The sequence below is a fragment of the Leptopilina boulardi genome, unplaced genomic scaffold (assembly GCF_019393585.1).
Source record: "Leptopilina boulardi isolate dan_hultmark-lab unplaced genomic scaffold, ZJU_Lbou_2.1 LbouV2_297, whole genome shotgun sequence".
Lineage (NCBI taxonomy): Eukaryota > Metazoa > Arthropoda > Insecta > Hymenoptera > Figitidae > Leptopilina > Leptopilina boulardi.
The window spans coordinates 386,073-413,950 of NW_026137859.1; the positions used below are offsets into that span (position 1 = coordinate 386,073).

The following is a 27,878-nucleotide window of genomic DNA, read 5'->3' on the forward strand; positions in this document are numbered from 1 at the left end:
AACATGTCCTTCATTTTGCATCTGCCATTTTGAATGTTCGAAAACGAAGTTCAGATTCGCAATCAGCGACCCCGAAAACCCTGGAGTAACATATTTCAAGCGAATTGCATTGTATTTTTAAAAAGTCGTCCTCCATATTAAATCGGACATTTAAAATTTTTTAAAAATAACATCGGATTCGTAATCAGCGACCCCAAAAACCCCCAATTTGTTAAATTCAGGCAAAGATGACACTGTTTCTGGGTAAAAAAAATTGCCAAACTTGAAAAAATGAATTTTTTTGTGTTTTTTGATAATAAAAACCGCCATATTTAATTATGGCTTGAACAAAATTGATTTTTGACACCGGAATCGGAAAGATCACACTTAAGACCTATGGGAAACGTACCTCTGGTAAAAAATATTGACCGTTAACAATTATTATAATTTTAAAAATGGTTAAAAATCAATAACAAAATGATATTAAAATTAAAATCAATAATTTAATATTAATATTATTTTGATTAATCCTGTTTTTTTATTTAAATATTTTCATTTTGTTAATCCTATTATAAAAAGGTCATACGCGTAAGGCGTAACGTTTTTTCGTGAAAAAAGATAAATTTCAATTAGTCAAATATAATATTATTTATTTATTTATTAGACGGGCTATCAAAGTCCTTTATAATATTATCAGGCTTCGCACTCTTCGACTAAAAGCTACTATTTGCTACTTTTTGGCTACTTTTTCAACCTTAGGCTACTAAAAGCTACTTTTCCACTACTTAGACAACTTTTTGTTACTTTTTTGCCGGCTAATGAGTTCAAAACCTGTATATGGTTTTAAGTAATTTTAAATAGCACACAAAAATTGGATCTATAAAGTGCTGAATATCTTGCGGTTACTTTAACCCATTTAAATTTATGAAAAACTGTGAAAAATTGGTATTTAATCAGTTCTTTAAATTTCAAATATGCCTAAATAAATATTAATTAAAAACTTAAAGATTTTAAAATTTTCTAGAAATTAGAAGAAAATAAAGAAACTAGAAAAAAATAAATATCTAAATAAAAATAAACTAGATAAATAAAAAACTAGAAACTAAGAAAATAGAGTGATTTATCCCCACCACCGAAATATACATAGATAACCGGCTATTTTTCACAGTTTTACAAAAATAATAATTGCAAAAAACTCAATAAACAAAAAATTCAAATAAACTCAAAATCAGTTTTTTGGCATTATTTCCAAAATTTAAGCTAATCTCTCAATTCTGACTTTGAATTCGAATTCAGTGGAAAAAAGTACAATGTACATGGAAATACAATATCGTAGTGTTTCGGCAAAAAATTATCTTTGTCCCTAATTCAGGATTTTTATCAGATTTTTGCGATTATCTCTGAGAACTAACAATAAAACGTAAGAATGACAAGTCTATTTCGCCGGACAAAATTAATTTTTTTTCTGAGGCTGTGTAATCAATAAAAGATAATAAATTAATTAATTCTGAACAAGAGTCAGTAATACATTGTACATTTTAAAAGAGTTGTCTATATTTTTAATAATCTTTCTAATTGCTGAAAAAGTGAGTTTTCCATATCTTCTCCATTTTAAACTCATATTTCAAGATAAATAATAAAAATTTTAACTGAATTATTTTTATTTCGTTCTCTAAATATCATCCAGAATCATTTCGGAAAGTATCTATTTTTAAAAAAATTAGTCCTTAACGACTTATGATATAAAATATAATGGATTGAGCCAATAAATTGTAATTACCTCTATTGCCATTTAAATGTTCGAAAATTCTTTACTTTTATGGTATAATTTTAATTTTAATACCCTAAAAACTATGTACTATGCAAATTATTATGTAAATTAAGTGTTGAAATTTAATTTTTTTAAATTAAATACAATTTAATTTTTTAAAATTAAATACTATTTAATATATAAACTACACATATTTTTAATTTTTTCCGTAGGCTACTTTTTTCACTTTTCAGGCTACTTTTTGCTACTATTTTTTTACTGACTAATGAGTGCGAAGCCTGTAAATATTTCCAAGAAATATTGCAGCAACATTGCCATGAAATATTGTATCAAACAGGACATTTAAAGATTTGCTGCTATATTCCAGCAATATTGTAGGAATATTAAATGCTATTTGGAAGTGTGTTTTTATATTAATTTTTGATAAAGTCCCCTGTTATAGATTTTTATAGAAATAATATTTTTTGAAACATACAAATTAATTACATACTTTGAATAATAATTATCTTTTTTCAGTTACTATGATCAGCTGTGTGCATTAGAACGAAAAATACCTTCACATGAACTTAAGATACCTTTCAAGTGGAAAGATGCATTTGATCGAACCATATTTGGCGGAAAATTAAGTTTAAGTATGCATAAACTTTTTTCTACATAATATTGATTGTACATATGTTTCCTGACGCGATAAAAGAGGGACCTTTCACAAAAAAAATTGATTTTAATTTTTTTATATCAATCGTTTGTATTTGAGTTGCTCTTTTATTTCAAAAAACTAGAAATTATTTTTAATTAATTTTTTATTTTTAACATTCAAACGTAGGCATCTTTTGTATATTGCATTTTCTGAATCATGTTTGAATGCTCTTACTATAACGTTAGCTTTTGTTAATTTTAATTTTCTTACATGAAAATTGTTAGTTTTTAAGTTGCTGTTTAATTTCCAAAAATAAAAAATTGTCTCCTTTCAATACTCCTTTTTCTATAAATATTTAAACATAGATAATTCAGGCTACCCCTATTTTCTTGCTTCTTGTTGACCGCCCGTCATGTAAAATTTGCTTTTGGACCGTAAGGTCCCTTTTACCGCGTCAGGACATAAGTAGACCTTATCATTTAGCTGTACCAGATTACTTAAAATATCCTATAAGTTAGCTGTAGATTAACAAAAACTAGATATGCATTCAAGTGATACAATATGTTAAATTAACAAATATTCATTTATATAACTTTGGACCTGATATCCAAAATTAATACCACGCAATAGTTCCACACGGAAAGAAATTTAGTAGCAATATTTGATAAATCTGATAGGAAATTTAAGTATTCTCTTTTTCAAACATAATAAAAACTACGCAATAAATTGTTCAGCAATTCAATAGAAAAATATTTACGTTTATAAATGAAATGGTTTAAAATTAGGGCTAAATCATATCTACAAATTCCCTCTAAAAAGTCGTGCATAACGTCTACTGCTGGATTTTGAGTGATATGAAATCCTGGAATTTGATTAAAAACACTTGATTCTTTAATGCCTGAGGATTTAATTTGATCTTCATATTCAAAAGATGACAGATAATTTTTAATGTTTCGAAGAATGCAATCTTTTTCACAGTATACTTTATTAATATCTTTATAATTGGTTAAACAGAATCTACAAAATTTCGTTCCTGTAAAGCTTTCAATAAATCCGAATATAGAATTAAGTCCAAGGTTATCACTAACTATCAAAGCTAATTCGAAAAATATTTTTATTTCCCCCTCATGTAAGTTTATAATGATTCCTTCTTCCCTCAAAAATGTTAATTCTTCAATAACTTTTTGAAAAATAATTTGATTTTTAAAAATCGAACGGTCCAAAGAGTTAAATAATATAAATAGAAAAATATTCTCTAATTTTGATTGGTATTTCGGATCCAGACATGGCAAACTAACATAAACCGCCCCACATTTCGATACACCTTTATGTCTTCCCAAAGGATTATTCGATTCGTAATCGTCAAAGAATAAGTCAAGGGGTAAAACAATTTTTTCTAGACCGTGTCGAGCAATTTTTTTTTCCAATGAGGTGTTTGGATTTCTAGTTTGCTACAAATTTCATTTGTAAGTGAATTCAATGAAGATTCGAAAAATTCAGATGTTGAAGTAATAATAGTATTAACTCGAGACCTATTTACATCATTAAAACTATAAAGTTGTGCCGCATATTCTACAGCTTTGTCATTAACGAATTTTGTAGATTCTGTAATTTCTTGTTCGAGACTAACAGTGGAATTTGAATTTTCATTGTCCCATATAAGGTCATTTTCTGAAAGGGAAAAATCGGAATCACTAGAATCAGAACTATAATCAGGGCAGAATTTTTTTAACATTAATAAATAGTCCCCCCTTAATTTTTAACAGATTACAAAATTTTTCTATATTGAAGTTCCTTTTTGGTAAGCCCCATCAATTCTTTTACCGATTTTATTACAGTTTCTGGAAGAACAATGTCAAATCTAGCTAATTGCAAAAATTGCCACAATCGTGTTGATTGTTTTGGATATGCGCAATCTAATGAAAAAAAAATTTTGAACGTCAAATCAAAAACCTCGATACAGCTGAGTACCTTGTAAAGCTGATTATCCAAAACGGTGTAATATTCTTCGATTACATCGTAATCTTGCCCAACGGCACATACAAATGGTTGCAGGGTTTCTGTCTTTCTCTTGTTTATTTCTTTCTTTCTATTTCGAGTTCGCTGTTTTGCTAAAATACATTATAAATTAATTTTATACTATGGAATGATTTTTACACTACATCAAGTTCAATATTAAATTAGTAAATTAAAGTTAAATAATAGGTCGAGAAACTTATCGGAGCATACTTTAACAAGAGTGATGAATGATTTTCGAATTTCCTCAGATGTGACTTTGGTAACAGGGTTAACATCTCCCCTCTTCCGTTTACCCATATTTGCGGAACTAATAAGGTTCTGGAGTAGGTAAAAAACTACCGCATCTTTTTTTCTGTACATTATTGAGAAAAATTTGAACTTAAAACTTTTAAAATGATGTCAATTTTGACAATAAATGATTAGAGATTTTTTAACAATAATTTGTTTCTTTTACATTTTAATTTACCGCGTTGACTGAATAAATAAATCCACCAGTAATATTTTACACAATCAAATTTTAAATAAGTCGCATTTAATACTGCTCAAGTCGAAAAAGACAAGGTTCATTCAACATAAGAAAAACAGAGCAAAATGAATTATTATTATAAATATTATAAATTATTATTTTAAGTCTGGAGCTAAAACATTTAAAAATAAATTTAAGTTAAAAAATTATAAACATTCTTGTAATTATTTCATTCAAAAAAGGAAATTAAGCAAATCAAAATATTTTTGGTCTTTCTCATCTTCTTCTAATTTCCCCAATCCTTTTATAAGAAGAACATCTGCAGTTGGAAGTTTCGAACGACCAGTAGCAGCTTTTGTCTCCAATTGAATTAATTGTGAAGTAATGACACTTTTTATACCTGGCCACCTGATTTTTACCAGATCTTTTTTTTCTGGATAACGAAGATCGAAGTCAAGCTCGAACTGTGAGAAAAAAATCAAATCCCAGAAATTGTATTAATTAATGTATTAACTAACCGACTATATATAACAGATTTTAAGAATTTAAATAAATTTACCAACTGCTTTGCGTCTTGTGTTTTTAAAACCGGATACTTATTCAAATAATCCGTAATTGAAATTTTGCCAGAATACAATTCAATATTTCTAAAATTGAATGTTATCTTACAATCATTAATCATTATCTGTAAAAGTGAACAAATTATAAATTTATTACCAAAATAATTAAAAATGAATTTAACGTTTAGTGAACAATTGATTAAGAATAAGTAATGAATACTAAATTTCAATATCATAAATAATTCTTTACCTTCTGAAGATTCTTCAGCTTGAGGTTTCTGTTCCACAAGATGACGTGGATGTTTTAATACTCCTGTCTTTCTTAGAATCTCAATAACATAATTATAATGCGACCATAGCGTGCCTGAAGTTTGAACCACAACGCCATTTTCATTTTTATAAGGGCTGTAATAGGTGACCGCAGATTCACTCGGGAAAATTTTTGGTATCAGTTTCGATAGAGCAGTAAAAGTCGCTTGAGGGATACTAAAAACAATATTATAATGTTAAAAATTTTCTATCATATCTACTTCTCAATAATTATATTTCACAATATATTGTAACAAATCTTTATGTTATTAAAAAGAAAAAAAAGTATAATTAAAATTTGTGCCGAATAATATTTATTATATTTAAAATTTAAAAATCTCCATCCATACTTACAATATACTTTCAAAACTTGATTCGGACTATACAATTTAATTATTATAATTAATATCTGATCAGATACGTTGATTTAAATATATACACATACAGGTCGTTCTGAATAAAAAGAAAAGTCTTTGTCAAATTACTGCTACTAACATAAAAGGTGTGGTCAAACACCGCAATTATAATATCAATATCAAATCTTGCGAATAATAAAAAATTCGGTATTATTTCCGTTTTTTACAATGTAAGAACTCACCGTTCAATATAACAATGTGATCGCAAATACTGGCGTTTACACAGCTACTCTTAAGAGGATCGTAATTCAATGGACCGCTTTGCAGGCCACCACGTTAATTAGATTATAGCTTTCTTATCACAGGTATATTTCTCGCTCTCGAGTACTCGTTGCGTTGATCACAAACAGGAACGGTGAAGTCGTCAAGTTTAAGAACAAAATCAATTAATTCGGTCGTTTACCGACACGAATATTCGCTTCACTATGCTCAGCGTATTATGCACAGACCGCTACGACAATATAATAAAAAAACAATATTACATTTAATACAAGATTCTTTGTCTCAATTTTTTATAACAAATTAGAAATTAGAAAAAATTGCATATTTTATAAAATAGATTTTACGCGAACATCTCGGTGACTTGCGTCCTGAAGTTTTGGCAAAACTCCCTGAGCGTGAGAGCCTAAAAAAGAGTGTAAGGAGGGAAAGGAGACGGCACCTACCACCTAACCCGAAGAGTTTAGACGACGTCGAGGAACTGCCTGACCGTTTTCAAAAAACATTGTCCAACGAACGCTTTCTCTGCTATGACTCTCGAGGGGATGACACTTTTGGTGAGGGACGCGTATTGGTTTTCGCCACACGAAATAACTTGGAGCGATTAGTCGACAGTGACACTTGGTACGTAGATGTCACTTTCAAGGTTTCACCATCAACCGACCGTCATAGCTTCTCCTTTGGTGTATGCCCTCCTATCATCCAAAGAAACCCATCAGTACCAAGCTGTTTTCAAATCAGTTACTTCTGCTGCTGTGGCGTACGGAATACATCACTGTAGACCTCAGAGGATTGTTTCTGATTACGAATTAGCCATTATAAATGCATGTCACTCGGAATATCCTAACACTCAAATAAATTGTTGCTATTTTCATCTCAAACAGTCTATATATAGAAAAATCCAAGCAGAAGGCCTTCAAGTTGCCTATAATGATCCCGTCGACAATACCTTGCGTAAGCAAACTCATATGCTTGTGAGCCTTTGTTTTGTTCCTGTAGCTGATGTTACTGATGCCTTCGGTAGCTTGATGGATGATGCTCGCGATGACTTATTGAATATTATGGACTACTTTGACAATACTTATGTTCGAGGTCGAGCAGGACGTGGTCGACGCCGTGCTATCCCTCCGCGATACCCAATCGAACTGTGGAATCAATATGAGGCCACACTGCAGGGTCTTCATCGAACTAATAATGTGAGTGAAGGGTGGCACAACAGGTTTAAACTACTTGTCAATAAGAATCATCCAGATTTGTATTCATTTCTGATTCAAATTCAAAAGGAGCAAAGGGAAACAGAAACTTTTCTTGTCGAGCTTGGCCTTGGACGATCCGTAAAAGCAGCTTCACGAAGAAAATGGATCGCGATGCAACGTCGATACACAACAATAGCTGAATCGTATGAGCATTTCAAAGAGAAAGATGAAGTGATGAAATACTTGGAAAATTTAGCTAACAATATTCAATTATATACCGGCAAATGTGTGCAATAAATGTTTTTAATTACATATAAATTTACATATATTTTTTTCGGGCGTAATACCCTTCGGGCACCTGGATTCGGGCGCGTGTATTCGGGTTTTTGTACAGTAATCCAGATTTTGAATAGTTTCCCTTATACGGTAAAAATCTTGTTTCTTTTTCTGCTTATACAATATAATACTTCTTATGTTGTAATTGCACACAAAGTATATTTATATTTAGGTAGTAGTTACAAATTGAATATTTATATCCATAAAATCAGCCTGCAACGTTTTTTCTCACTACATAACCTCACTTCACAAGTGTATTAAATCCACGCCGGCCAGTACGTTCGAACTCGCGAAACGTTAATCCAAGTCTAAAGAGCTTCGTCAGTCTTCGTTACTACTCGGTGAGTATCGGTCAATTCCGAACGTTCAACTTCGGCAAATTTCGTCGAATCTCGTTAACTTTGATATTTCTCTTTCAATTTTCATATCAAAAATATCAAAATGTGAAATAATTATATCATTTTATACAATTCTAATTACTAAGTTTGAAATATTTGGTTAGAAAAATTAATAAAGAGCTTATTAAAATTTGACATTTTTGTGTTTCAATAAAAAGATTTCAGATTTTGTAAATATTATATCAAAATTTTTTTCCAACTATATTAAATATTCTTATTTTAATCTCAATCATTCTTAAAAATAGTATCGAAAATCGGTATCATGCCAAAACGTTCTGCAATTGTAACCCAATATACTAAAAAGTAACACCATAATATCAAATATTGTTACAAACTTTCTTTCCGTGCAGTTGCATTTTCTATAATGTTTTATTAATTTTTCACAAGCAGAAAAAGACAATTACGTATTTTTTCGCCAAAGAAATTTTTTCAGGCATTTCGAAAATCCAAAGTTTCTTTAGAGCGTCCGGAAAGCCTTCGGGCTGGGTAAATTGAGCGAAAGCATTTTTATTAGTTAAAAAAAAGTACGTCATTCGAAATAGCAAACTTTTGACCAATAAGCGCAAGGAAAAAAAAATCTCAAATTACTCCAATGAAAAAAAGACAATGGAAGCGTTTAAAAAGATAAAAATCGACCATAACATGCTTCCTATTAGCTTCCCCTCTGCTATTTAACAGCAGTTGTAGTACTCGAAAAACTAATTAATACGTATATTTTTTTATCGGCAATGGTGAACATTTAAGGGGTTAAAACCACCCGTAAAGTTTTTATGGAAATATAGAAATTTCACAATATAAAAAAAATGCAATTCAATTCAATTTTTTTGTGTTTTTATCACCCCTTTAGGATGTTGCAAAATGAAAACTGATCTTAGGAATGGAATTAGAAGGACAAAAAACATTCTAGAACCAGTTTTGATTTTCTTTCAAGTTTGTTGAAAAAATGAAAATTTCATCCTCAACTTTTATTTTTCACCCCTTAAGGATGTTTAATAATTAATATTTAATAATTAGATGTAAGAGTTGTAAAATATTAACAAATGTAAAAAAATTTGTCCAGGGGGTAGATAGGGGTAAACAACTCCTTAAATTATATTATTTCAAATAAAAGACTTTATCTGAAAAAAATGTATTTCTTCTGCAAAAATCATCTATATAATAAGAGGGATACTTTCTTTTCATTTTGAAAATATTTTCAAGACTAGAATTTTATTTTACCTAGGTAATTACCCCTAAAAAGTATTTTTCCGTTAAAATACGATTTAAACTTCATTTTGATAAGCAAATTAAGAATGTTTGGGTCCTGAGAAATCATCGCCATACTCTTCATATTCTGTTCGTAGGGTGAATTGGGGTAAATACCCCTAAAAACAGTTAATTTTTGGGGGTTGGTAGTGAAAATGCTACTTTTTAACCGGTTAGTGGATCATTTTCCAGTTTTCGTGACAATTCTGGTAGAAGCCAATTATCAACAAAATTACATAAAAACTGGTTCTAGAAGGTTTTTTGTGCCTCTGATTCCTTTTCCAAGCTCAGTTTTCTGTTACAAGTATTGTTTATTGAAATAAAATTTAAATGAAGTACAAAATGAAATTAAGAATATGAACGATACATTATTTTTACTTACGCTACGATGTTTAAAACTACCGCTGAACGTCGTCCACACACGGGTTTTACAACTCCGTTCAACGGGCAAAACAAGAGGTTGGCAGCGCTGTCGCGCTTGTAGGTCCACCGAGTTGTGATGGCGCAGGTACCTCGGGTACTGACTGGCCAGTTGAATAACAAGAATTCCAATCAATTAATCATATAATTAATTAGAATGCTTACTCAAGTTGGCTTCCACTGGACTTTGCCAACTGAAGAATTTAATTTTATTTTCGTCCGCCCTTGTTTACTTATAACTTTGTATGAAGATCTAACACGGGTTCCGACTCGCGGACGCGCTTAGTCGCCGCGTTTCCAGGCTCAAGGAACTCTTCTGCCAGGCCAGAGCCAGGAGAAGTGTTTATTAATGAGCGAGGAAAGTTGTACTGCGTTAATTGAAATTTTGCGACATGCCTCTAGTCCTTACCTCGGGGTCTAGGTGGGATAATTTAGAATTTAGGGAGTAATAAAGAATAGAAGTAGGGAAAATGCACGAGGCCCATTGGACATTACATTTTTGTTGACGTGTTTGAATCTCACGCTGGTCTTCGTGAGAACGGAAACATGTATATTTATTTAAATATCCCTGTAACTTACATCCTTCCGTCATTTTATTGCTAACTGCAAGTTACAACAAAATGTTTAAATTTATTGGGATTTGAGTCATATCATTTCATAACAAACACTTTGAGAATAGTGCATTGTATATACAACAGTGAGTCGAAATTTCAAACTCACGTGCTTTTGCTTTAAAATGCTGTAGTCCATAGGCCTGTAGTTTCAGAGGAAAGAAATGAGGATCTCAATGAAAAAAACCAAGGTAGAGAGTAAAGGAATGCGATGTGTTGGTGTAGCACTGTTACGTACAAGCGCTTATATGTATGCCCGTAGCGCGAAGAACCCATGGTTGTACGAGTACTCATAGGCACGGAAGTCCATATGTGTGTGTGTAACCGTAGCTGCCCATCACATGCTGTTCCCACAGCGTGAGATATTTAATTTAATTCTTTCTTTTTCCTTTCATTCTTATTAATTATTATTATTTGTGAAAATTTTCTATAAAACAATTTAATTTTTCTTTTAATAACAATATTTATTTTTTGAATTCGCAAAAATAACATCAGTTCAAAATTTGTTATATTCGAAACTCTGCCACAATGGTTGCACATTCTTTTCTTACATTGTTTTTTTTTAAGTTTAGATTTTGAAAATTGTCGCAATATTTCTCGTTGCGTCTGTAACATTTTCAATGCTACACATCGCTACATTCGTTAATATTTTATTGGAAATATTGCCGCAAGGTCCAATCGACAGAAGACGCACAGTGAAGCAAAATAAAAACGGGATTATTTTTGCTCTCTCACTTTAATTATTTTTAAAATATACATATTACAAAATGGAAAATTTAAAAGAAAAACAATCACAAAATTAATCATTAAACATAAAATTTAGATTCTAAATTTATGTACATAAATTAACGCAATTAATGTATTAAAATATATAAATTAAATTGAAGTTAATTTCTGTCTTACCTTCTGAACCCTTATAACTTTGATTTAAAAATAACTGCTTAGGACAACGTACGTAACAGTAAAATTCTTCCGTAACCTCCTTGCCGGTACACTCTTGGGTCGTGAATCTTTCACTAGCTAACGAGGGAGGTAATAAATTTTTTTGTGGCTTTGTTGTTGTAATATTGAGGTTAAGATTCAAAATTTCACAAAAATAACGCCTTATTCGGGTAGAGCATGTCGAAAAACGGTTATATATCAATTTTTGTTCAAATCAGTTGAAATTTTCAAGAGTTATTCAAATATGTACATAATTATATGATGCAGTACCAGAATTGTCATGTTTTTTTTGTACATATATGATACAGTACCAGTTATCCGGTTAATTCCATTTTTCGTGCTAAATTATTATTGATCAAAACAAAAAATTTTTTATTTAATTTTTCTTTTTATTGTGAAATTTCTATATTTCCGTAAAAACTTTAGTGGTGGTTTTCACGCCTAAAATGTTCACAATTGCCGATAAGAAAATATACGTATTAATTAGTTTTTCGAGTACTACAACATATATCAAGATGAACGAAATCGGAAGGAGACATCTACCTAGTGTTCCTTGTTAGCAACTTCTTATCCTAACTCTTTGAATAGACTTTTTACTCAACTTCATAAAGCATACAATTTTTTACTGGGATGGTTTGAATTCTTTTCTCTATTTCAAATAATTCTATCTCGTCTTCGTATCTAAAGTTGTTGCCAATTTCTTTACATTTAAAGAAACGTAGCAACAATCTAATTAATTATTTAATAGCTCACTATATTGTATTTTCAAAAATAGATTTTTTAATTTTCAAATAGGAGTTTTAATGACCATATTTTGTATATTAATTTCCTCTTCATTTTCACCATCTTCGGATTCCTTAATTCTGAAAATTAAACAGAATTATTATTAAGATTTAAGTAACAATTTCTCCACCAAAAGATATCGTAAAGCTGAGTTTCCTGACTTGGAAGAATGCTTGTTGATAAAGTTTAAGTAGTGTCGTGATAATAACATTAATGTTAGTTGGGTTACCCTTTAAGGAAAGGCAGAATTATTTCAAACATAAAAAAAGTAAAAAAAGTTATATATTTATAAAAGAAGGCAGAATAACAATGTAAACCTTAATTCATTAAAAAACACTACATTCATTGTAAACCATAATTCATGTAAGTATTACACCGTCAGACACGATTTTTGATCCACAAAAAATCAAACATTTGCAGAAACTAGGACCAAAAAACATACCCGTGTTTAGCCGTTTTTTCTAGATCAAGTCGTTTGTGGTTTTTAGTGGTGAAAACAATCCATAAATAAAAAGTGATAAGATATCTTTTAAAAATTATTAATATTTTATAAAACTTCTTATCTGAGAGTTTTCAGGCTCGCTGATTATAAATCTCGTGTCAGATTTTCAAAGTTCAAAATGGCGGTAAATAAATCAGGGTTTCTACAAATCATGGAAATTCATTTTGAATCAAGGAATCATGTAAATCTCTTGGAATTTTTTCAATTCCATGATCTAAGACTAGAATTTACATGTTCGTTGAAAATAACCCATTTTTAGTATTTTAATTCGTCATAATTTATGTTTATAGTGAGTTTGAAAGTATCATGGAAATTTTATCATTTATCGCCTGGAAATCATGGAAAACTCATGGAATTTCACGAAGAGAAATTTGTAGAAACCCTGAAAAAACTCCATTTTGAATTTTGAAAATCTGACGTCAGATTCTTTGTCAGCGACACCAAAAACCTCTAGATACCAAGTATTATTAAAAATCGAGGGGGTTTTCACTCTAGAATACTTGCGAGTACGTTATTTGATTTCATGAAGATTCTGGATAAATGCAAGTGACTTCACTGTCCACAATAACTTAAATGCAGTGTTTCACGATATTTCATTTTATTCCAGCATCTGTGAAATAGCTCGATGAATTCTAAAAGTAAGTCGACGTTTATGCAAAATTTCAACTCGTATTCGCGCAGACTCTCTCTAAACACTACTCCCTCATACTCTTATGTATTCCCGTCGATTCTCAGATTCTGTTCGCTGTATATTGCACAGAATTGAAGCAACATTTAATCATTTCTTGCAGCTGAAGCAACTTGTTAAACATAAATCGAGTAAATAGTAATGAATATATTGATATAATAATATAATTATATATTTAATTATAATTAATAATTGATAATTGTTAATAACACAGCCACACACAAAATAAGTTATAATCTGAGGATCTGACTATGTATACTTTGTTTTGGGTCGCTGAATCCGAATTCGAGGTCCATTTAACCCCATGAAATCGGGGTTTTGACATAACCCCAAAAAACCAATATGGCGGACACGTTTTTGAAAAGTTCATCTGATTCGCTTGAAACTCGTTACTCGGGGGTTTTTGGGGACTCTGATTACGAATCTGAAGTCAGATTTCTAAAATTCAAAATGGTGGATCCAATATGGCGGACACGTTTTTGAAAAGTTTATCGTATTCGCTTAAAACTCGTTACTTGGGGGTTTTTGGAGTTTCTGATTACGAATCTGAAGTCAGATTTCAAATATTTAAACTGGCACATCCAATATTTTCACAGGAAATTAATCTTTGTCATACTAAAAATGAGAATACACCTAATATTATTTGATATACTCATGTTATTACAGATATCATAATATTATAAACGTTTTATTGAATTTAAATAAATTAAAGACAAAAATTGCAATTTTATCTTTTACATTAAAATATAATAATTAAGGAATTTTTTCGAACTTTTTGTTTGAAAACTTTGTTGTATAAAAACAGAAATTAAGTTTTACTATACAATAATTATTCTGAAGTTATAATTTGTTCCTCACAAAATTTTCTAATAAAAAATTACATTTTTCAGTTATTTATTTATATAATTATTTATATTTCATATAAACACATACATATAAACACGTGCTCGTATTGCGCGAACTCGTATGCGCAGATGACCAACGACCGTTCGAGACTCCCAGGTATTCCCGATATTCTTGAAAATTCTTGGCGGTTCATACAGTATTCGTACGCTATACTGCACTATTCCTTCGTTACTCCTAAAATTCCCTCGGATTCTCTTGTTATTTCATCTGATTTGTTAATTCTAGATTGTGTAAATCAATACTCCTCAAATTTTTTGATTGAAATATTATTCGTGATTTACTCTTCATTCTTCGTTTGTTCGACAAATAATTCTGAAAATATTCTTACCACTAAAATCGTTATTTTCTAGAGTGAAAAACCTCTCGTAAAAAATTAATAACTTTTTATAATTTTGATAGACATATTTTTTTTGGTTCTAGTTTCTGAAAATGTTTGATTTTTTTGTGGGTTTTAAAAATGTTGAATGTTTGTCTGATGGTGATATATAAACATTATTTAATCATGACTTGATGAGAAATTGACAACAGCTCTCCTCAGACTAGATATATTAAAAAATTACTTTAAAAAGGACAACGAAAAGAAGCAAAGGAGGGACAGATAGGAAAGTAACTTATATCTTATTGGTTAATAATAATTAATAATAATGACAAAAGGGTGTCCTGTTTTCTTATTGGCTGTTTATCTCTCCTGACTTTCAATATGCATTTTATTCTCTTATCAACGTTAAATTGTTTGTTATTTGTTTATTCATGTAATAAAAAAAATTATTTCTTCTTTTGTTTTTAATATATTTATTAAAAAAATATGAATATTAAATAATATTTTAATTTAATGATATTTGCTGACGAGAGAGAAAGAATAAAAGATGGAAAGTAACGCCTATCTTATTGGTTTAAAAAATGGCATCCTGTTTTTTTATTGTCTTATTATATTTCCTAACTTTAAACATGCATTTTATTCTTTTAATAAAGTTTAATTATTTGTTTTTCTTGTTCAATTATATTAATATAATTGAGCGTCTACATGCAATAATCGGTCGAGCACTCGGCTGAACGCTGTAATGCCAGTCAGACGGGTCAAAAAGTAAAAAAAAAAAAGAAAATGAAAATTTTGATTTTTAAATAATAGTACCATGCAGAAAATGAAGGGACGCATCTTTTTTTCCTTTGAGATTTTTTTATAGGACGAAAATTTAATTTAATAAATCCAAAAAACTGAAAATTTTTTTTTCACTATTTTCATTATATTTTTAAACATAAATCGTCGTAACTTCCACAAATATTAATGAAATCGATTAAAATTCGGTATACAAACGCATTAGGGTCTAGAGAACATTGCCGGACATGCTTGCTTATATACGAAAATAAATAAAAAATATGTACGAAAACAAAACACTATCGCCTATTATTCTAGCAGACGAAACTCTCTACGCGGCGACTCGCTAGCGCGCCACCCGCTTTTTCAAAAAACACTTATATTTTTGAAAGTTGTGAATGAATTGACTCGAAAATTTCCAAAAAACTTCTTTATATATTAATAAACAAATGTCTCACTGGAAGTTCTTTCAACTCGAAAGTTCCTCACAGACTTTTTCTCGGCGAAGGTAAGAAATCGTGATTATCGACACGTCATTAATAATAATAATAATTTATTGAATAATTAATGATTATAAATTTTTTTATTAATTTATCGTATTCTCTAGACTCTAATGCGTTTGTATACCGAATTTTAATCGATTTCATTAATATTTGTGGATGTTACGACGATTTATGTTTAAAAATATAATGAAAATAGTGAAAAAAAAATTTTCAGTTTTTTGGATTTATTAAATTAAATTTTCGTCCTATAAAAAAATCTCAAAGGAAAAAAAGATGCGTCTCTTCATTTTCTGCATGGTACTATTTTTTAAAAATCAAAATTTTCATTTTCTTTTTTTTTTACTTTTTGACCCGTCTGACTGGCATTACAGCGTTCAGCCGAGCGCTCGACCGATTATTGCATGTAGACGCTCAATTGATTAATTTATTTATTATATTTTTAATTAATTTAATCACATCGTAATATCCTCATTTATTTATCATATAATAATATTCTAAAATGATTTTTTCAGTACTGTGTTTATAATTAAATTTTATTAGCATCCAGAAACTGGTGTCATTTGTCCAAAGATGGACGTGTTTCTGCTTTGCCATGTATGAATTACTGAAACCTTTTCGTCTATAGAAAAACTCTTTTACAAGCCACGCACAATTAGTCACATTCGACTTGTAGAAAACTCAAACAGAGACTAAATTAATTTTTCACAGTAACAAATACTTTTTATATATATCTACCTACCATAAAAATCTATGTGGCAGCAATAACACCACACCAAAGTAAATAAATGAAACAAAGTTAGGAGAAGAAATTTTTCGTTTTGAGATATTGTACTTGCGTTATAGTGAGTGATTGCTTCGTTAAAGAGAGTGTATGTATATACAGCTTTAAATACAAACTAACCAATTTGAACAGATGTTTACGTTAAGGAGACTTTTATCTTATAGAGAGTTTCGTTATAGAGAGTTTCCACTGTACTATAAATCTGAATTATTAGATTTTCAGAATTTTGATTTGTCCTCAAGTTTTTTCGAATTTTCAAAATCGTCCGTTTTGTCCTTTTTGAAATTGTTTGGGGTGATATGATGTGCGACACAGATAAAATTTAAGTTAAAAATGAATAAATATCAACATAATTCGATTTAAATGTTAAATTTTGGGCTTTTGAAATTACAATTACTCGAAATCGGGTGAAAAATTTAATATGATGTAATTGACCACTGAAAATTAAGAAGTTGAATAGTAGAACTCTTTGCTCTCCCCTATGTCTTCGAATAAACCAAGTGTCGGTTCTATGATCCAGCTTCTGAATTAAAATTGGTAACCTCAGCGGTGAAAGCCTCCCTGTTGGAGTTTTCCCCGATTTTAATCAAGAGGCCTCCCCTCCTTGTAGCTCTTGCCATTGGAGGCGCCTCCTTCTTCTTTCTCTTACCTGATGGGGCTCGAGTCACTTCCGGACTGTCACCCTCTCTCCTCCTTTTTTGCGCTTCCTTAACAGCGTTTTTAAGCCTGCGGTTAAAGCGTCGTTCCTTCTCCTCATTACGGTCCTTCCGTTTAATCCCCGCACCGCTGAGAACACAGAACAAGTCGAAGTCGGACTCGTCAGCCGCTTCTCCTTTGCCTCGGTCACCAGGGCTTGGATGATTTTAAGGTCATGCTTTACCGTCCTGTTGACGTTCTTCTGGATGTCGCAAGATTTCACCATCTTAGCGACCTCCTCTTCTATTTTGACGAGACACGCCGATTCCTCACTTCGGAGGAGTGAGCAAATTCTATTTGTTTATTAAAAACATGGTTTTTTGCAACGGAATTCGTTCATTACTGGCGTAAAAGACATTCAATTAAGTATATTTTTTTGCAAATTTAAAAAAAAAGAAAGTTGAAATGGCTCTAAGGAGAGGGAAGATAATTTTTTTTTCAAAAAAATCCTAAACGTGTGTTTTTAAATATTTTTATTTGGTTTTTTATGATTTATTTAGTTCATTAGTTACACTAATGGATGAAAAATCTATGCACACTTTAGTAAAGGGTTTTTTTATAAAAAAATAAGGTTAAATTAGGGGTAAGAATATATCTCGCGAAAATCAGTGGAGTGGGGGAAGCTCGCCAGTTACGACAGGCGCTCGCGCCAAAAAAAAATGCACGTTTTTTCAGGAATTTTTTTTTTAACTGGTAAAGCTTATTGAATTTGCCTTAAAGTACACAATATAAGCTTTATAACAAAAATTTTTTTTTAAATATTACAAAATGGCGACGTTACAGACGTTTGAACTTGCATCTTTGATTTTGCGCCGTGCAGCCTACAGGTCACAAATCTCGACTAAAATTAAAAATCAAAATTTTTACCATTAAAATACGCAAATACGCTTTGCATGACGAAGAGAAAATTAAAAAAATTTTTTTTTGAAAATTGGGGACCATTTTGAATAAAATCACTTTCTTTTTAAAAAACAATGTTCAAAAATATTTGTTAACAAATTTTTTTTAAAAAAAGGAGCTTGTCATGCAGTAGTCAGTAAGATAAAGAAGATTTGTGGTAAGTTTGGATAAAATCGGTTAAAAATTGGCTGTGTTACATTGCACGCCACGCAAATGGAACTTTGCAAAAACTACTTATTCTTTTGGGGCCAAATTTTGTATGCTTATTAAGGGCATACTTATTAAGTGGCATACTTTCACAAAGTATTACAATTATTTATTTATTATTTTCAGAGTCAATTAATAATTAAAAAAGTGACTTTGTAACTAAACAATTTAATATTTTTTAACTTGCGACCCGTCATTTTAAAGGTATTTTTAAGCTCTACAATTCTTGTACAGAACTTTTTCATCTAAAATCGCATGAGAATTAATCGTAATTGAAAAACTGGTTTAGCAGAGCTTTCATAATTTTTCAACAGCACAGCTTAAAAAATCTTGAGTTGGAAACATATACATATTATCTACCTTTCCCCACTCTTCATGAACCCGGTATCAGAAGTCTAGTATTATTTTTGGCACAAAATTTATGTTAGTTATGTAATAGTTATTATTTAATAATTAATTTTATTTGATTATTTTACAGCTATTAGTACAATTTCATATGAGAAAATGTGTGTACTTTTTAATATTGCGGCTTTACAAAGTTCCATTGCTGCTTCACAATCTCTTGAAAATGATGAAGGACTAAAATTAGCAGCTAAATTATTGCAGGTTTGATAAAATGTTTAAATCTTATTTAGAAATAAGTATGATAAATATAAAAAAATATAAAACACTAGCAATAGAATTTTCTTTGACTGGTTAATCAAAATATAAAATACTTTCACTAAAATTTAAAAAACTTTTCATTAAATTTTCGATTACTGTCCAAAGAATTTTTAGATTCCAATAAAGCGAAAAAATTTTTTTAGTTTGTTTACGGTTATTAATAATTTGTGCACTGACTAACACTTACACCGTAGATTACAGAAAAAATATTACGAACCTAATTGGAGGTTACGTTCATGAGTTATAAAACAAAAATATCCGATTTTTTCTCAAAATTGGCAAAAAGTTTATTTTGTAAAAAGGACCGATTTTGGTGAAAATAGCAAATTTATGTTTAATTATAGAAAATCAAGGTCAAAATTCAAACATTTTAATAAACAATATTCACCATTGGAAAGATCATCAAAAAACATACCTGACAAAAATTTTTTTATTACATGTATAGTCAGAAAAAATTCGAATAATAGGCGGTGTCCCTTTAAATCACCCCCACTTTCTCATTTTTAGGGCCGTCTAACTGTATGCTTAGTGTTAAAATTAAAAAATTTCTATTGTAAGTGTTATGTTTTTGGAACTTTTCATAAATGTTACTTAGCGATGAATGAGTAAATTTATATATTAAACTGTGCATTTTTAAATTAAATTTAGCAATCAGCCGGAATATTCAACTATCTTAAGGGAAATGTGATGTTAGCTATTCAACAGGAGCCGACTCCAGATATGAGTCCAGAAACACTTGGTGCTTTATCTGCTTTAATGCTCGCTCAAGCACAAGAAATTTTTGTACATAAAGCAATTTATGATAGTATGAAAGATGGAATAATTGCAAAATTGGCAGCTCAAGTTGAAGAATTTTATGCAGAAGCTTTAAAATTGTTTCAGAAAGAAATTTTTCGATCATTTTGGGATAAAGAGTGGATTCATTTGGTAAGTTATTTTTACACTTTGTATTATATTGATGCCTCCTGTTGATACAATCGTATTTCAATTGTCAAAACTATATAATCATAACTCGGAGCTCAGTTTAATATGAACGTAGCTCATTTTACAAATAATAAAATCGTATCTCAATTTTCGTATAATATAATCGTTTCTCAAATTTTAATACGTAATAATGTTTTAATATTAAACTGAGCTCTGAGTTACGATTATATAGAGCAATTCCATGGGATGTTTTGAGATATCTCTAATTGAAAATTTATGTCATTTTTTTAAAAAAACCATGTAACTTTTGTTCTTGTTATCCAAATAAGAGAAATTTTTTTTAAATTTCTCACAAAAAGATGCTATTTTAAGCAAAAAATAGTTCATGAAAAAAAAATTTTTTTGCCTGGAAAAAAGTAAAAAAAAAATTTTTGAATTCCTTTTTTTGAAAAAACTACCTCTTCGATTTCAAAAATTTTTTTTCTACTCATTGCCGATGACGTTAAGAATAAATTCTCTAATTTTCATAATGGGACAGCTTTTCCCTACAAAATTTACAAAATTGTTCTTCTTTCCCTTTTTTTGTAATGTATTATACTATATAGTCAGGTATCATAAATATTGTATATTTTCCGCTTTATTTTGAAAATTATGACCCCTAATTATTAAAATTGTAAACGAGGTAGTACGGAATACCCGGAAAAAATTATTCTTTTATATAATAATATAATCAAATTTTAATTTTTTATACTTATTGCCTATGATGTTAAGAATAACTTCTCTAATTTTCATAATGGGCACTGTGGTCAGAAAGCCTGAAAGTTCCAACCAAAAATGACGAGCAAATCGGCAAACAAGGATGTTTTAAAGAAAGTTTGGACATTACAAATCCATTTGAATTGAAATCCTAGCTAATCGTTTAAGCGAGATATCATGAAATAAATCCCAAAGTTTGAAATGTAGAGTTAAATTTTTTATAAAATGCATCTTAACACAAAAGTTTGTTATAAATATTAGTATATACATGAACTGAAAAAAAATTTATTTGATTTAGATACTTCAAATTATTTGAAAAATATTTAATTGGTTCAAATACTTTTTATTTGGATCAATAAAATATGTATTTGATTCAAATAACTTGAATTATTTGAATCGCATTTATTCGAACCAAATAAATCGTATTTGGTTCAATTAAATAAATAATTGAAGTGAATAAAAGAATTTATTTAATACAAATAATGAGTTACTTGAAACTATTCATTCATTTATTTCACTCAAATATTTCGTTTATTTAATACAAATAAAAAGTATTTGACACTATAAATTTATGTAATGGATTCAAATAAACTGAATTATTTAATACAAATAATTCGTTATTTAATTCTAATACACTTTTTTATCAAGACAAATAAAAAAATATTTCAATCAATTAAATATTTATTTGAGACGATAGTAATGATTTACTTGAAACAATTAATTTATTTATTTCACTCAAATATTTCGTTTTATTGAAACAAATAAAAAGTATTTGATACAATAACTTTATTTAATGGATTCAAGTAAACTAAATTATTTAATACTAATACACTATTTTATCAAGACAAATAGAACAATATTTTAATTAATTAAATGTTTATTTGAAACGAAAATAATGAGTTACTTAAATTAATTTATTTATTTCACTCAAATATTTCATTTTTTTGATACAAATAAAAAGTTTTTTATACAACAAATTTATTTTATTAATTCTAATTAACTAAATTATTTAATATAAATAATGCGTTATTTAATGTTAATAGACTATTTTATATTTATTAAAGGAAAATAAAATATTTTGATCAATTAAATATTTAAGTGTAATGAGAATATTGAATTAGGTATTTGAAATTATTCATTTATTTATAATATATATTGTTTAATATTCTCAGTCCAAAAGTCAAATATTTTTTCATCAACAAAAAATTTATGTTTACAATGATTCAGAACAACGAAAAACGCGTTTTTAATAAAAATATATTTACACTTTTTTTGAAAAATCACCTGGGATGAGTCATGATAATAATCATGAAGCTTATAATTAATTATATTTTATAAATTGCATTTAATTGGAAAATATAATTTAATATCTTAACTTTAACTAAATGATGTTAAGCACTTTTCTGAGTTAGGTATTTTGCAAGTTTAAATGGCATCAAGAAGTTAACATTTGTTTTCACGTAGCGTGCGTAGCGTAGTTAGTAAAGCGTTAGACTCATAATACGTAGGTCGTAGGTTCGATTCCCCCCATGAAATTAAATATTTTTTAATTTATTTATTTGAGTAAGAATTTAATTTAGAAATGGAAGAATTAGTAAATAAATATGTTATTTACTCAATTCAAATTTTGATTTATTTGAATCAAAAAATTCTTACATTTTATGCAAATAAATTATGTATTTGGATCAAATAAAATAATAATTGCCGCAATTAAAGAGGTTTTAGTTTCAATTAAAACAATTACTTATGACAAATAATCGAATATTTGATTCAAGAAAATTTTTAGTTGTTTCAAGAAAAATATTTTATTAATGCAAATAAATATTTATTTGAATCAAAAACATGCTGTATTGAATGAAATAATTTTCATAATTGATTCAAATAATTATTTATTAGCTTTGAATATTCCATTTATTTGATTTGAATATTTTGTATTTGATTCAAATAACTATTTATTTGATACGATAAAATAAAATACTTATGTCTAGTAAATATTTATTTGAATGGAATAATTTCCATAATTGATTCAAATAATTATTTATTAGCTTTGAATATTCCATTTATTTGATTTGAATACTTTGTATTTGATTCAAATAACTACTTATTTGATACGATAAAAAAATACTTAGGTTTAGTAAATGTGTATTTGGTTCAAATACATATTTATTGGATAATAGACAAGTAAATGATGTATTTGGATCAAATACTTTTTATTTGATCCAAATAAATTTTTTTTCAGTGTATGGTAATGTTACAGTAATATTACAGATTGATTTCAGTTACTCATAAAGCATCACAATCATTTATATATTGTAAGTCAGTGTGTCTTGTTGGTAAAACTTTAGACTTGTGTGCCTTGAGTTCGGAGTTCTATTCCCAGGTTGGGTATATTTCTTTCGTGAAATAATATTTTTCTAATATTACTGCAATATTCTCGTGTATTATTACCTTAATATTACGGTATAATATTACTGCAATATATTACAGTAATAATGCCTTAATATTACAGTAACATTATCCGGTAATATTACCATGAGGCGGACATTTTAATATCACTGTAATATTACAGTAATGTTACCGGGTAATATTGCTGTAATATTACGTGCTACTTGGGAAATTTGACACTAAATTTTCGAAATCAAGAAAAATTTATATCTCTAAACTTTACCATGGCTACTTTATGTTTTTGAGGTCGCTAAATGCAAATTGAAGTCTATTTAACCCCATCACGTCAGAGTTTTGACATAACTTTAAAAAACATTTAAATTTTGTATTTTTGAGGTTATGTCAAAACCCTGACGTGATGGGGTTAAATAGACTTCAAATTCGCATTCAGTGACCCCAAAAAGATAAAGTAGTCATGGTAAGATTTAGAGATACAAATTTTTCTTGATTTCAAAAATTTGGGTCAAATTTTCGTGTTTTTTGAGGTTATTTCAAAATTCTGACGAGATGGTGTTAATCGGACTTCAGATTCGGTTTTAGCGACTCCGAAAACATAAAGTGGTCAGGGTCTGGTCAGAAGCTCAGAACATAATTTTTTTTGTGTAGCATTGTAATGGTTTGGAGTTACTGATTACAAATTTCAAGTCAGTTTTTCAAAATTCAAAATGGCGGACGACTCATCTAAAAATCTGTTCAATTTGCTTGAAAATCGTTACTCGGAGGTTTTTGGGGTTACTGATACCGAATTTGAGGCTGATTCAATATGACAGACAACTTTTTTAAAAATTGATTTAATTTGCCGGAAATTCGTTACTCGGGGTTTTTGATTACGAATATGAAGCTTAATTTTTAATAATTCAAAATGACGGATCATGTATTTTAATAAATATAGTATTAATTTAACTTGTATTTCAATAATTTTACTTTGCTATCATTAAAATTTGATACAAAGTTAAAAACATATTCGTAATCAGTGACTCTGAAAACCTCCAAGTAACAACTTTGTAGTCCTTTAGTTTATAAAATTTTTAAAAATGGTGAAAACAATTTTTGAAACATGTTATTTGAGATCCTGATCAATTGTCCGGATGTATGTATGTGGGACGTTCTCTGTCAACCGGAACACCCCATCTCTCCATAATTGGTTTAATTTAAAAAAAATGTAGCATATTGGAAAAATTAGCTTACAATGTCTACTTTTTAACCCCGTTGGGCGCTTTTTGAAATTCAAAATGGCGACTTAAATATGGCGCCTAAACGACATAAAAAACACAAAAAATCCACTAATATGATCTATATTATTGTTTAAAGCTTCACATATGACGATAAAAATAACGACAACATAGTTTACTTACAAACTGATAACGTATCTCCTTTCAAAATTCAAAAATTCAAAATGGCGGATTAAATATGGCGGATAAAATTAAGAATTGAGCTAGGCTCGTGAAAATTACAACTTGGGGGTTTTTGAGGTTGCTGGTTACAAATTTGATGTCAGTTTTTAAAAATTATAACTGGCGGATTCAAAATGTCGGACCACAAATTTAAAAAATTGAGCTAATTTCGTAAAAATGTCTACATAGGGGTTTTTTTGGTCGCTGATTACAAATCCGATGTCAGTTTTTAAAAATTTTTAAATGGTTGATGACAAATCTCTATTTAAAATTCAAAATGGCGGATAGAATTAAAAAATTAAGCTAGTCTTTTGATTATTAATTAAATAATCCTCACGTAATTTCCATAAAAAGTTATCTGGCGTTGTATTTGATAAGTTCAAATGGCACTTTTTTACGTTCAATATAAAAAAGTTAGATCAATTTTTTATATTTTGGTCCACCATTTTGATTTTTTAAAAAGTAACCATGAATTCGTAAAGATTGTCCTGAAAAACCCTTAGGTAGACATTTTAACGAGTTTAGCTCAATTTTTTGGATTTTTGGTCAGCCATTTAGAATATTTAAAAAGTAACCGCAGACTCGTAATCAGTGACCCCGAAAACCCCGGAGTAAACAATTTCACGTGTTTAACTTAATTAATTAATTTTTGGGCTACTAATTTGAGTCCGCCATTTTGAATTTTTAAAAACTAATAACGGACTTGTAATCAGCGACCCTAAAAACGCCCGAGTAACAAGATTCAGGCGAATCTAAACGATTTTTCAATTTTTGTCCGCCATATTGGATCCACCATTTTGGATTTTTGAAAACTAACACCGGATTCGTAATCAGCGACCCCAAAATCACTTGAGTAGCCACTTTTGTAAATTTACATTAACTTTTTAAATTTTTCTCATTTTAAATTTACCCGCCTTTTACTTTGTAGTTTTCTTTTTCTCCGCTAGGTGGTGACATCTAAGTTCACTCACTAGCGAGACGCATAGGGAAATATATAAGTATAGGATAGATTTAGGTTAAAATATTACGAATTTTTGTAGACTTTCACAGGTGAGTAGTGCTTTTGTGTTCTATACGTTTAAATCAGTTCTTTTCAGAGCTATTCTGTTTCTTTCTTTCTTTTCTTTTTTTCTCTTCTTTATTTTCTTTCTTTTTTTCTTGTTCTTTAAATCTTAAATTTTTTTTTGCTTTTTTCTTTTCTGGTTTTTTTTGTTTTTTTAGATTTTTTCAAAGACATTTTTGGGAAAAAATAATCTTTGTCGAAAGATTATCTTTTCCGTGAACATTATTCTGATATGTACTGTTTATTGCTTCCTTAGTTTTTAAGTATTTAAATACTTAAAAATTATTTTTGTTGTTCATTGTAGAATTTAGATATTCTTTTAGTTTTTGATATTTTAATATGTCAAAAACTAGGGAGTATTTAGACAGGTGTTTCAATCCATTAGAAATACCAAATCATCGTGGAAAAGGTTTACGTCCAATTTCAAAAAAAATTCGTGAAAGGTTTCCTGATGCTCATGTCAATTCGAAGATATGTGCTAATTGTAGGCTTCAACTTGGAAAGCAAAATAATGCCTTTTATTCGAAACAATTTGATCCTAACAATATCAACTCACATAAAACCGTTGATACTGATATGATCAATAGCAGTATCAGTGATTCAGAAACAGATGGTATTCCATTTGTTAAATCTTTTAGACTTGAAGAGTTAGAAGATTTATTTTGTGGTTTGAAGGACAAATTCTTAAGCTTGCCTGCAAATGATCCTATAAGATTCACGATACTTACCGTAGCTCCATTATCAAGGAGCATTCGCAAAATAGCTACAGAATTTAGAACCTCACGACGATCAGCTAAAAAAAGCCAGAACTTTAAGATAGAATAGTAAAGTTTTAGCTTCAACCACTTCTAAGGCTGGAAAAAGGTTACCTGAAGATACTGTGAATAAAGTTATCGAATTTTATAACAGCGACCTCTACAGTAGAGTGATGTCTGGTAAAAAAGATACTGTATCAGTAAAAATTGATGGTAAAAGATCTGTATTTCAAAAACGCTTGTTACTAGCAGATTTAAAAGAGTTGCATCAGGAATTTAAAAAAATAAATTCTAATAACCCAGTTAGTTTTAGTGCATTTTCTAAGCTTCGGCCAAAACATGGTGTTTTCGCTGGAGGTTCCGGTACACATTCTGTATGTGTATGCGTAATTCACGAAAATTGTAAATTAATGCTTGATGCGCTAAACATTAAAGAGATTACAAAAACAATGAATCAACCAATTGAAAATTATAAAGATTGTCTGCGACTTATTACATGTAAGGATCCAACTGCATTATGTGTTTTAGCTAACTGCAAAGATTGCCCTAGCATTGAAGACTTCTGAGAAATGATGATAAATATTTTAAACGAAGCATGCATCGAGAGTGTTTTATGCAGTTATGGACATCAACTGACAGATCAAATTTAATAACGAGCAAATTATCGAACATCGAATTTGTTGATGAACTTTGCCAAAAACTAATTAAACTGAAACTACATTCATTCATATCTAAGCAGCAATCAATGTACCTTGAAGATAGGAAGCAAAATTTTAAAGAAGCAGAAGTATTGGTACTGTATGATTTTTCCGAGAACTATGCCTACATTGAGAGAAGAAAAGCACAGAATCCGTAATGTGACGAACGCCGGCCGTGTAAAATGGGTGTCAGTATCCGTTCTTTAGTTTTGTTCAGTTGGTGTCGTTCATAGTTCAGATACTAAGCTTTAGCAGCGCGGCAGCGGTGTGAACTAAGTTATACGGAATCTGTCTCATAGCGACCGACAGATACTGTACTTCTGAACAGTTCATATCTGTGTACAGTATCTATACTCAAGCCAAGTACAACATCCATTTCACATTTTAGTACGGCATCTATCACACAGTGACGCTGCTGCTGCTCTCAACTTGGTGTACAGATGCTGAACTTCTTCATTTCAGATTCCGTGCTTTTCTTCTCTCAGTGTACGTAATACAAAATACTTCTCAAGCATTTCATTATAATAATGATCAATGCACTTTAATGCCAGTTGTTTATTACTATAATGATGGTAAAGAAATAAAACATAAAAG

At 29.5% G+C, this 27,878-nt stretch overlaps 1 protein-coding gene and 1 long non-coding RNA gene across 4 annotated transcripts in view; one reads left to right on the forward strand and one right to left on the reverse strand.

Annotated features, from left to right (window-relative positions):
• LOC127282314 (programmed cell death 6-interacting protein) overlaps positions 1-27,878 on the forward strand; it is a 177,553-nt gene that overhangs the window by 43,187 nt on the left and 106,488 nt on the right. For 2 of the 3 annotated variants that reach the window (XM_051306483.1, XM_051306484.1), the window contains exons 2-4: positions 2,267-2,382; positions 19,065-19,192; positions 19,898-20,176. In XM_051306483.1, the coding sequence (XP_051162440.1) occupies positions 2,267-2,382; positions 19,065-19,192; positions 19,898-20,176 (523 nt within the window). The remainder of the gene's footprint in view (positions 1-2,266; positions 2,383-19,064; positions 19,193-19,897; positions 20,177-27,878) is intronic. The other variant, XM_051306485.1, reaches the window with a different exon arrangement.
• LOC127282318 (uncharacterized) lies at positions 5,053-7,401 on the reverse strand. The gene is made up of 5 exons (XR_007843194.1): positions 6,340-7,401; positions 6,096-6,194; positions 5,683-5,918; positions 5,432-5,519; positions 5,053-5,336 (listed from the first exon to the last, which is right to left on the reverse strand). It is a non-coding gene; the product is annotated as an uncharacterized LOC127282318 (long non-coding RNA).